This window comes from Malus domestica, chromosome 06, assembly GCF_042453785.1.
Source record: "Malus domestica chromosome 06, GDT2T_hap1".
NCBI lineage: Eukaryota > Viridiplantae > Streptophyta > Magnoliopsida > Rosales > Rosaceae > Malus > Malus domestica.
In genome coordinates, this window is record NC_091666.1 from 22,440,429 (window position 1) to 22,452,680 (window position 12,252).

Genomic DNA, 12,252 nt, shown 5'->3' on the forward strand with positions numbered 1-12,252 from the left:
TTCCCCCAATCCTTGTTTCATTAATCAACAGTTCCTCAATAGTACAACAGATTAATTAGTGTAACGATATTCTTAGTAATGAATGAATCCACTATGTTCTTCCAAAATCGGCATGCTTGCGAAAATTAACCTACTTCTGCTCAAGAATATAGTTGTAATGCCACGAGTTTTCTTCTCGTCGCCAGAATGCAATAGTAAACGATCAAAATTCTGAAGTCATACTTTAGCGTATCACTGGCAAGAAAATAATCAGCACTCTATTCGAGCAGCACCACTCGCTGACGAAATGAATTTGGGCTTCCTTACAACTTGCTCCAGGCATTGGACCATGTCTCCAACTCGGAAATCATCGTAATCTTGGATTACCAGTCCACAGTCATTCCCCTTCTTTACCGTGTCCACATCCTGTTTCTCCCGCTTGAGTGATTCGCAGGATCCTTCAAATACGACTTCCCCACTCCTAAGTAGCCTCAAGATTCCCGATTTGCTCATTAAACCGTCAATCACTCGACATCCTGCAATCTTCACATCAGGTCCCTTGGTCTTGCTCCTTCCTTTGAGCTCAAAAATACTAAGCACCTCAGCTTCCCCAGCAACCTTGGTTTCACAAGTTCCAGGGGCTTTGTCTACTATAAAATTGCCAATGTCCTCCAGAAGGTGATATATAACACGATGCAGCATTATCTAGGCCATCAAAAACAGAACAACTCGATTTCAAGCTTTACACGCTAAAGTAAATAAAAGTTCAACACCAATTGCGCACGCCCAAAATTAGAGAGTAGTATCCTAATCCTATAGACTGTTTGACTAAGTGCATCTCTTCTGATCATTTAAAAAGTGAGAGTAGCACACTTAAGAAATGGCTTTAATCAGAAAAGGAGTGGTTAGTACCTTTATATTGGCTCGAGTTGCAGCCAAACTGAGGGAAGTGGGCGGAGTCTTTATATTAAATCCAATAATGCAAGCACCACAGGCTTGTGCTATGTCCAAATCAGACTGAGATAAAGGCCCAACACCAACATGCACTACATTCACAAAGACCTGGCAAATAATTGAAGAAATATCAAGAACGACGAGTGGCAAGATTAGTTAGGACGAAGAGAATCATATAAAACAATACAGAAACCTCTTTAAATGCACCATTTTGTAAAGGTACTGCACATAACATTGCATGGAAAACCAACAAACCAACAAGTAATTATTCGAAAAATATTGTAACTATTATAATCTTGTGGCACACCTGAGGACTATTTAAATTCATTAATGCGTCTGTAACAGCTTGGACAGTGCCCTGCACATCTGCTTTTACTATTACTGGCAATTCCACCCGCTTGGGTTCCTCCTTTGGCTCGTCTCCAGACTCTTCTGCTTTTTTTGCTTTTAATATTTCTTCCTCATTCCTCTCATCCATCTCAGCTTTAATCTTCCTAAGTCTATCTCTCTCGAATTTCTTTTTCCTCCCTGCACTAAGCATTCTAGCTCGCTCCTCAGATTCCACAACAATGATATCATCTCCCGCCCTTGGAAGTCCCTTCAACCCTTCAATCTCAACTGGCATTGCAGGTCTTGCCTTCTCTGCCAACTTCCCCGCCATGTCCCTAATAGCCCTTATTCTGCCCCACTCAGATCCCACCACCACATACTGCCCGGATTCTAAAGTCCCTGCTTTCACTATTGCTGTAACCGCTGGACCCTTTCCCTTATCAAGCCTTGCCTCCACCACATAAGCTTGAGCAGGCCCATCAACTCGAGATTTGAGATCCATAATCTCAGCTTGGAGAAGCAAAGCCTCCTCCAAGTTATCTAATCCAGTCTTCTTTATCGCTGAAACCTCCACAACCTGCACATCTCCACCCATCTCCTCCAGCAGCAAACCCTCGGAAGCAAGCTGGAGTTTTATTCTTTCCGGGTTAGCAGCCGGTTTATCACATTTATTAATTGCAACCACAATCGGTACATTAGCTGCCTTTGCATGAGCCATGGCTTCAAGAGTTTGAGGCATCACCCCATCATCAGCAGCTACAACTAGCACAACTATATCTGTGACAGCAGCACCTCTTGCCCGCATCGCACTAAATGCTGCATGACCAGGGGTGTCAAGAAATGTAATTGATGCTCCTGATGTCATACCAACAATGAAAGCACCTAGATGCTGAGTAATTCCTCCAGCTTCCTTGGCAGCCACAGATGTTTGACGTAGAGCATCTAGAAGCGAGGTTTTACCATGGTCGACGTGACCCATGACAGTTACAACTGGTGGCCGAGGTAGAATTTCTGTACCTTTATTGGAGTGCAGCCTCCTAACATTGATCCCAACTTCCTACAATTAATCCACGACTCATTCAAGTTTTTAAAGTGGCCAATATGCAGAAAATCATAATGAATACACGTCATTCAAGGAAAACAATGCTAAAGAACAGCAAGTATAAAGTTCTGAGTTAATTACTATATGAAATATGGTGCCCAACTATGGGTAATGTCGCAAGAACTGATTGGCATGCCATACTGTAAAAGCGGATTGCACCTTTCCCAATAATGATTTTTAGTAAAACATATAACAAACCATCCGCTTCAAATAACATGCCTCCCACCCCCAACTTCCAAGAAGTGAGAATGGCTTTGGAAGCAAATTTTCTCATTTAAGCATATTTCAGTCTTGGAGAATTTCCAAAAACACTTTTAACATGTTGACTTCAAGTTTAAGTATGTGTACAATTTTATATGGTGAGATTCGAAAAATAAAATTTGTTAACCAATAAAATTATATATTAATCAAGAATAACATATTATTTCAGTGGCAATAAGGAAAAATACCATTGCAATCAGCTCCGAAACGTCGATGCTGAGAGGATCAAACTCTGTTTCAACCTTTTCCCCGACATTTGTGAGAATACTTTGCAGAGTTGGTATTGATTCACCAGTACGCTTCGCAAGTTCAACAACTGTCATGCCTTCAAAAATCTCGATCATTTTATCTGGCATAGGTTTGGTAGTTCTCTGTGGTTTAGGAGGCACATATGGAGCTTCAACAGGAGGGTGGGCCTTATGGTCCCTCTTTTTGAACTTCCCTTTCTTGGGAGTTTTTAAACCAAATGAGTCTTCATTTCCTTTTCTGGCAAACAGTTCTGGGCTTGCATGATAGCATCTAACCACAAAATTTTCCACCACAAAGGTTGAAATTAGAAAATGTACCTCACACACACTGAATTGAGAAGAAATAATTTCTAACAAACGCTTCAACATTGGATAAGCCCAACCCTTAAGGACTCAATGAACAAGCAACCAAAATAAACAGAAAGGTCAACTCACCGTATCAGGGAATCTTTTGTCAAACCTTCACAACAATCAAGCCTTCTTGACATAAATCTAAAGGGGGGATCTACAATTAAGAAAATGAGCAAGGATGAAGTAAATGTACTACCTTACCAAAATAAAAATAAATACTGCAGTCTTGAAGTTGTTTTGATTCAATTCAAAACATGCAACTATGATCTGGTAAAATTATGTGGTTAAAGATAATGAAACAACAAGCAATCAAAAGCGCAGTTATTACAAAAATGAGATGTATTCAATATCAGAGATTTATTGAGGTATACTGAATTCCAAGGGTAAACACAAAAACAAAGTGAATAAAGATTAAGGCTCTATTGAGATATGAAGTCCAAATTATCACATAGAAGGTTATTCCTTGTGCAATGTTAGTTTACCTGGTAAGCATCTGCCAGCAGCAGAAACTGATTTTATTACATCCTCAACAGTAGATACAGATGTAAATCCCATTGCATGTCTTTGTAGTCTTGAAGTTAAATCTGTAGTTATACTGGCACATAACCCCTGCGACAACAAATTCACACAAAACGTTCTAAATGTCAATGACATACATGATACATATATACACATACAAAAATATAATACCAAGTTTTTTTAATGCTTAACCAAGAATGAGTGAAAAGATTATAAGACAATCGAAGGCAAGGGTGAAGCAAAATAGAAAGGGAGCAGGGGCGGCTAGAAGACTGGCATCCCTTAGGAACTACAAGCCATATTAAACAAACAAAACCGATTCGGCCAAAAGCGATAATAGAGGCATTTGTGTGATTTGTGTGTCCGTTACAAGAAAAATGAACACTTACCCTTTTGCCAAGCTCTCTCCACGCCATTCATACGTATTACAGGCCAAAACAACAAAGTATTTCAAAGCTCCAATGTCTGCATAGTTGGACAAACACAACCACAGAAAACAGTGATTAGCTAGAGTGATGCTCTGTTTGGTTGCTATGAAAGTAACCAAAATTTCACGTTATTAACTATCAAGTACACAAACATGCATTATGCGGTTAAAAACTAGAAACCCAGATTGCCCATCCACCAATTCAACTCAGAATTCACAACAAAATATCACAAAGTTTAAAAAGTTTTAGTCTTTTTTTTTTTTTTCTGAAGAACAACTGACGAACACAAAAATGAATGGCTTTTTCAAAATATGAATCAACCCGACAAATAAACACGAACATGAAAGGTAAAATCATTGAATTCCTTCCACATCGAGTGGTAGAAGATGAATATCTATGAGCGCACAGAATAAAGTCGAATAAGAAGCAATACAAAGTTGGAGTATGGGAAGCTTTGTGCTTACGGTTTTTCCGGACAACCTGCAGGGTTCGGTTTCTCGGCGGCGAGCTGTTGAAGGCGGTGAACCTTCTTCGTTCACGTTGCCGGTTGCCCCTTTCAGCTAGAGTTCAAAGGCAACGAGAGAGAGAGAGAGAGAGAGAGAGAGAGAGAGAGTGGGGTTGTCAATAGCCTGGAGGCCCATTTTTCCGCCTGAAACTATTTGGACTTAAGCCGCTATGAGTTGGATTGGGTTTAATCTCAGTAGAGAGAATTATGACCCGATATAACTTAAGGCTGATGTCGGGCTTGGACGGCTGCTGGTTGCTATACTGTTTTCTTGTTTCGTCATGCCTTTCTTAAAGCAAGAGGCGTTCAATAAGAGCTCATTTAGAAGTGTTTTTAAAATTATTGAAAATGTTTTTGGTTTAATTGATTGGTGCTTTCTTGCATGAAGCACTTAAAGAGCTTTTTAGGAACCACTTGATTTTTACTAAGAATTGGTTTCAAAAACATTTTCACCAAAAATGCTTTTAACCATTTTAAAAGCGCTTCTAAACATGCCCTAAATCTCAATTCTATTTAGGTTTTTAAAAGCGGGTCATTTTTCAGTTCTAGTCTCAAATTACACTGTGAACCAATGTAATGTCATAGTTCAGATTGATTCGATTTAAGTCTCAAATTAAAAGCATAATTAAACCAAATCTGACCTTTTTTTTTTTGTTGGGGGTAAAATTTCATTACCAAACAAGCATACATACACAGCATAGAGGCCCAATTACAAATAAAGCACAACATTAACAGATGGACCCCCAAAGCAAAATACCCAACACAAAAGTTAAGCCCATAACGAACAAACAGAAGCAAAACCCAACCCAAAGGTTGAGTCCACAACAAACACACAGAAACAAAACCCTAGCAACCTTGTCGCCATTACTGCCGCTGATCATCGAGCAGCAAAGATCTCGCCAACAAGAACCTCAACATGAATAAGGTAAAAGGCCGCATCAACCTCGAAGACCCACCAAAACAACTGCCACCACGGACTGAACCAATAAATAAGAACCAAGGAAGCACACATGATGACAGATCCCACAAGCAACATCGCCGACAAGGATGAATATTGAGGAGGACCAACAAGGGTCAACAAAGGTGCTGGTGTGAACACGGGCCAAAACTCAACACACCCTCCCATAGATTCGGGACAAATCAAGGTGAGCACCAGCAGTAGTCAAATGGAATTAGGTATGGCCAAAGAGATGATAAAGCCAGATGAATAAAATGATGGAAAAGAATGAAAATGGGAGGATAAATGACACATATGATTGGGGATTAGAGCTCAACATGGTGAGAACACAAGCAAGGAGAGAAAAAAAGGAGGAGATCATAATGGGCAGTGATGGTGAAAATTACAGGAAACCGAAAGAGAAGGGAAGAGGAAAAACCAAAGAAAACATGTTGTAATGATGAAACTGCCACCGACTCTAGCCACAACTAGAGCCGGCGGCGATGCAAATCGACATAACTGAAATCACTCACAGGCAATGTAACAACCCCCCTTAATTTTACGGTTTTATTTATTTAAAAAGAGTGAATTGACGAAAATACCCCTAGTTGCGAGATTGTTGAATTTCATTGATCGTCTTTTTGTGACGTGTATGAGCTGTTATTTTACTGTATTCTCGAAGTACTCAATAGTATGAACGTGTGGGCATAAGCGGAATCGAATTCGAAGTTATGACCAAGATTTTACAGAACTACGAATCCGAAAAACACTTTTGTAAAAATTACTATTTTATATTTATATATTTCTTATAATTATTTTATTATTATACTATTAATTTAATAATATTTATTGGGATATTTTAATTATTTTATAATAAAAAATTTGGCCCGTGGGGTCCACACCCACATCAAGTCTCCATTCTCTTCTTGCCATGTCTCTCTTCCCTCATTTTCCCAGATCTCTCTTTCTTTTCCCTCTCTCTCTTATTCCTCTCTCTGTTACTCCCTATCTCACTCACTCTCTTTCTCCGGGATCCACACGTCGCCACCATTACACTGTTGCTACTTTTGCGAGCATGACTGCACCACTGCATCAACCTACATCGTGAACCCCAAGCCCTGGAACGTGATATATCTCCTTCTCTCTGTATACAATGGAGCTGCCATTGTTCAATATTTTTCTTCGACGAGTTATCGCCATTCCCGACGAAGGTGAATCTCGAAACTAACCTAAACCTTCTTGGATCACATTTTAGTGTACGATTAAAGTAGTTTTGAAATTTTATTGTGATGGTTGAATGCAGAACCAACTAGGGGAAAATTTTCCAAATTTTTTGGTTGACCCAAAGCCTTTGCAAGCTTTTTCCAGCCACGGCTCAGCCCTACTTAGATAGATTCTTGTTCCTCATACTCTAAACTTCATTTTGGATTTTGAACCGTAGAAAATGGCAGAGTTTTGAGTTTTTTATATATGTTTGAAGTTTCCGGCCTCCCTTCACAAATTTCAACCTTCTTCTTCTTTGGGTCTTGTGACCCGCGAGCCCAAACGGGTCAACCCGACCCAATACAGAAAAAAAAGGACCTTTGGAACGTTGTTTCCAGCCCAGCCCAATTTTGAAATGGGCTCAAAATATTCCTAGAATATTATTTGGAATATTCCTCGTATTGACTTTTTCGAAATTTTCTCGAAAACCCTCCTAAGCTAATTTCGACGCCCCGAGTCCATTTTTGACATCCATAGTGAAATTCCAAAGTTTTAATATAGTTGACCGTCTCGGCTATGACATCCCACATCGTCCAGGGGAGTGGATCCTCGAAGCCTTATATGTATATTCCCATCTCTACTTAGCACGAGGCCTTTTAGGAGCTCAGTAGCTTCGGGTTCCATCGAAACTCCGAAGTTAAGTGAGAAAGAGGCCAGAGCATTCCTGGGATGGGTGACCCACCGGGAAGTTCTGCTCGCGTGAGTTCCCAGAAACAAAACAATGAGGGCATGGTCAAGGCCCAAAGAGGATAATAACGTGCTACGGTGGAGTCGAGCTCGGGATGTGGTGGGGGCCTGGGCCGGGATGTGTCAGATTGGTATCAGAGCCAATCCCTGGCCGGAAGTGTGCCGATGAAGACGTCGGGCCCCTAAGAGATGTGGATTGTGACATCCCACATCGCACAGGGGAGTGGATCATCTAAGCCTTATATGTATATTCTCATCTCTACCTAACACGAGGCATTTTGGGAGCTCACTAATTTTAGGTTCCATCGGAACTCTAAAGTTAAGCAAGAAAGAGATCAAAGCATTCCCAGGATGGGTGACCCATCGAGAAGTTCTGCTCGCGTGAGTTCTCAGAAACAAACCGTAAGGGCGTGGTCAGGGCCCAAAGCGGACAATATCGTGCTATGGTGGAGTCAAGCCCGGAATGTGGTGGGGACTCGGGCTGGGATGTGACATTGGCAGCTAGATTGACTTTTTAGGGTTAATCGTTGACTTTTTACAAAATTTTCCCAGGACCCTTCATAGTGTAAGTCAATGTCTGATTCCAAATCTACACTCTGTTTTTCCAAATTTAGTCGTTTTAGTTGAGTTTTACTAATGGGCCCCAATATTATGCTTAGGTGCGATCACTATTGGAGACTCCAACCTTCCTAGCTCGAACGGATGTGACATCACAAGTACCTGTGATATATATATATATATATATATATATATATATATATATATTTGTTAGTTTCCATATATATTTCATAAAGAATTTTCTACAATACGCCTAGATTAGCTTAATGTTTATAAGATTTAGCGCATTGATAGAAATTATGAAGTATGCTACGTCGTATGAGATGCACATGTATGCGTGTTATTATTGATGCCTTAATTATATTTATGGTCGTGTATTGTGATATGATTTATCAATTTACCATTGTATGATTTTATTTACGTTATCTGCTCATCGTGTGCTACTTTGGTGTGCGTACTCGCCTGGGTCAGGGCCAGTATTTCACATGTATGTTCACATCGCACCGTACGCTCACTTTGGATCCATTGTAAGTGTCAGTCCTGTCCTAGATTGCTATAGGTAATTAAGACTCATATGTGATACGCATAGCACCAATCTTCACGTGATTGTAGTACTAGAGTGTAAATCATTATTACACCCAGTCCTGCTCATGTTAAAATATCTCTGCATGAACTCGTGTGTTAGCATATGTCGATGAGCACTTGATATGATATGTTTGTCTATTATGTGATTCTGGACGTTAGATGTTTATTTATGAAATATATTGTGACGTATTGGATTCTTGAGAAATTGTTGGCTACGGTAAGTATTTTCATACTATAGGTAGTATGTATATTTTGGAAACTATACTTGTTTTACGACGATGGACTATTACATTTTGAAAAGGTTTTACAAAGCTTTATTTTTAGGCCCACTCACCTTTGTTTTTCACCCTTCCAGGTTTTAGTGGCAGGACTTCTGTGTCGACGAGGATTCTTGGCAAATCTTGGTATTAGTATAATTCTTATCCTACCCTTATTGTATTTTACTTATGCTCTGACATCACGTGTGGAATGACTTCATTCACGCTCACTAGCACACTTTTACATTTAGACACTTTTAGGTTTAAATGTATTCACATTTTCCACATCACTACACTTTATGGCTTCTTCACCTTTTTGGTGTCGGCCAGCATAGCTCGATTCGGAGTCCAATAGACATTCCAAATCAAGGTGTGTCACGCAAAGGTGAGAGAGTCTTTCACGAAAGGAGAGAAAGTAATCTACGATTCATAAAGCACGAATCCAACCAAATCTAACAGTTAGTGACTGATTCGGTGTTGTTATTCCCTTTGTTTGCGCATATAACTTTCCAAGCCAAATACACCAATGAAAGAACTCCATGTGGACTAGATTAACACACACACGTCTGGCAAACACTTTTATGACACATCATCTACTCCAATGGAAATTTACATGACAATGACTATACCGAGCTAGTCATATGAATGCACACATTGTTCAAGAGGACCATGTGAGATTATTGGTTTAGTTAGACCACTCGTAGCTCGCCCTAAGAGCATTTCCACCCCTAAAAGTTCTTTTTGGGTACATACAACATAATCCCCCTAAGTGAATAGTAATCATCTATAGTGAACAATAACTGCTCAAGTTCACCACAAACTAAATAGATCCAGGCTATTTGTATTAAAATATCATTATTATTATTACTTTTAACAAATAATAAAAGATAATTTTATTTTCAATATCGGATATGATTTTCACCAAAAGTGGAAGAGCATAACTAGGTATTCATAGAGAAAAAATTATAATTTTTTTTTAAGTTTTCTGTATTTAAATTTTTTTTATTTTTTTAGTAATTTAAATTGTGGCTGACGACACCGTGACATGGGCCTTGCATCACATAACACAGGTGCTGGGCCTGTCGATTTGAGCCTAAGGGAAAAGTCGGACTCCCCTTGAGCCCAATAGATTGGTGTGGGTTGGAGCTAAAGCTAGTGAGCTCCCAAAAGGCCTCGTGCTAGGTAGAGATGGGAATATATATATATATATATATGGCATAGAAGATCCACTCCCCTGGGTGATGTGGGATGTAACAATCCACCCCCTTAAGGGCCCGACGTCCTTATTAGCACACCTCCGGCAATGGATTGGCTCTGATACCAAATTGTCACATCCCGACCCGGGCCCCCACCACATCCTAAGCTCGACTCTGCCGTAGCACGATATTGTCCGCTTTGGGCCCCGACCACACCCTCACTGTTTTGTTTCTGAGAACTCACACAAGAACTTCCCAGTAGGTCACCCATCCTGGGAATACTCTCGTCCGAACTCGCTTAACTTTGGAGTTCCGATGGAACCCAAAGCCAATGAGCTCCCAAAAAGCCTCGTGCTAGGTAAAGATGAGAATATGCATATAAGGCATAGATGATTCACTCCCCTAGGTGATGTGGGATGTAACAAGGTTGGCCAAATGTAGCCCTCTTAGGCAATCTCCAATCGAAGATGCTATGTTTAGCCCCAGTCCAGATTATACCATTGCAAGAAAAAAATTTTAATGAACAGTGTCAGGTCATATTTATATACCATCTCCAACTGAATGGGGTATTTTGTAGCCCCCTCAATAATTTCTTATTTTAAGTTTGTTCTTTAATTTTATTGGTTAATTGAATTAAACTACCAAATTAAAATAAGGTTTCCGGATATATTTTGAATGTCACTTGTCACTAAATGAATAAGCCTTTGGATTTCTTATCCTTTGGTTGAAGATATGGTCATTTGAAAAAATATTGAAAATTTTAAATTTAGATTATTGGAAGAGGTAAGGGAGTGATGTTTATGAAAAGAATGTGAAAAAATGGCTTAGGTATTTATAGGAAAAAAAATTAGAATTTTTTTTTTAATTTCAGCTTGAAAAAATTAATAAAAAATAGGTCCATCAAAAGGGCTACTTGGTTGGCAAAGAATGTCCAGCCTGATGGCCAAAGGGTATCTCCATTGGAGTTGAGTTTTGGAGCATTTAGGTTGGATTTTGGCTTATAGCCCTATAGCCATCTCCATTGGAGATGGCCTTAGCCCCTTTTTCTGGACCAAGTTCCTCAGTTCCAATAATTGATTCAAATTCAACGCTAGTGTGAACACGGAAAATTCCTGAAAAGAAAGAGACAAGAACAACGTGCACAAACAAATATTTGTATTTTGATGATTTTGGGTTACAATCTCTCTATTTTGATCCTCTGATTTGATCTCCGTAAGGTGTTGATTTGTGAATGTTTGATTGATCCAAGGGCCGTCGATGCTTGATCTTGGATGAACTGTTGGAAGTTTCTTCAAGGGGCCGTGGGCTTGATCTTTGAAGATGGATTTGAGCGGATCTTCAATGAGCCGTTGGGGCTTGATCTTGAGGATGAGTGTTTCTTCAAGGGCCGTTGAGGCTTAATCTTGAATAACGGTGATGAGCGGATCTTTAAGGGCTTTTGGGCTTGATCTTGAAGAACAGTGATGAACGGATCTTCAAGGGCTTTTGGGCTTGATCTTGAAGAACGGTGGCTTGTTGATCCAAGGGCCGTCGGGGCTTGATCTTGGAAGAACGATGAACGAAGAACTCTTTCTTCAAGGGCCGTCGGGGCTTGATCTTGAATTGGTGGATGATTGTTGATCCAAGGGCCGTCGGGGCTTGATCTTGGAAGAACGGTGGATGATTGTTGATCCAAAGGGCCGTTGGGGCTTGATCTTGAATTGGCAGATGATTGTTGATCCAAGGGCCGTCGGGGCTTGATCTTGGAAGAACGGTGGATGATTGTTGATCCAAAGGGCCGTTGGGGCTTGATCTTGGAAGAACGATGAACGAAGAACGAAGAACGAAGAGAGCTTTCTTCAAGGGCCGTCGGGACTTGATCTTGAAGGAGGATTTGATGAAGAACGAAATGGGCTTTCTTGATCCTTCGGGATTTGCTTGAGAGCTTCGGAGTTTCAGAGCTTCAGAGCTTCAAGGTGTAATATGAATTCCTCCCCTCAAATGAATGAATTAGCCTTCTATTTATAGAAATTTCCAAGGCCTAATTTTGAATATAATATTCCAGATGAAATAAGTCGTTTCTGCCAGGTGTTGACACGTGTCCTGTTTGATG

The 12,252-nt window shown here is 40.1% G+C and overlaps 1 protein-coding gene across 2 annotated transcripts; it reads right to left on the reverse strand.

The window, feature by feature from the left end:
• Positions 1-4,874, reverse strand: LOC103454645 (uncharacterized). 2 transcript variants are annotated; one of them, XM_070823551.1, is made up of 8 exons: positions 4,637-4,874; positions 4,134-4,209; positions 3,708-3,834; positions 3,310-3,379; positions 2,815-3,145; positions 1,241-2,320; positions 892-1,041; positions 1-684 (listed from the first exon to the last, which is right to left on the reverse strand). In XM_070823551.1, exons 2-8 carry the CDS (start codon positions 4,158-4,160, stop codon positions 250-252), a joined length of 2,220 nt encoding a protein of 739 aa, XP_070679652.1. In that variant the 5' UTR covers positions 4,161-4,209; positions 4,637-4,874; the 3' UTR covers positions 1-249. The 2 variants fall into 2 exon arrangements, with proteins under 2 accessions (XP_070679652.1, XP_070679653.1); XM_070823552.1 differs by having other exon boundaries at positions 4,653-4,803.
• Between the last annotated feature and the right edge of the window lie 7,378 nt (positions 4,875-12,252).

Bases quoted from the DNA above. Each gene is read 5' to 3' on its own strand.
- LOC103454645 (XM_070823551.1), bottom strand. From the start codon at position 4,160: ATGGCGTGGAGAGAGCTTGGCAAAAGG. The intron at 3,835-4,133 runs GTAAGTGTTCAT...TTGTTGTCGCAG, and splicing joins GGAGAGAGCTTGGCAAAAGG to GGGTTATGTGCCAGTATAAC. The intron at 3,146-3,309 runs GTGAGTTGACCT...TTTTGTGGTTAG, and splicing joins ACAAAAGATTCCCTGATACG to ATGCTATCATGCAAGCCCAG.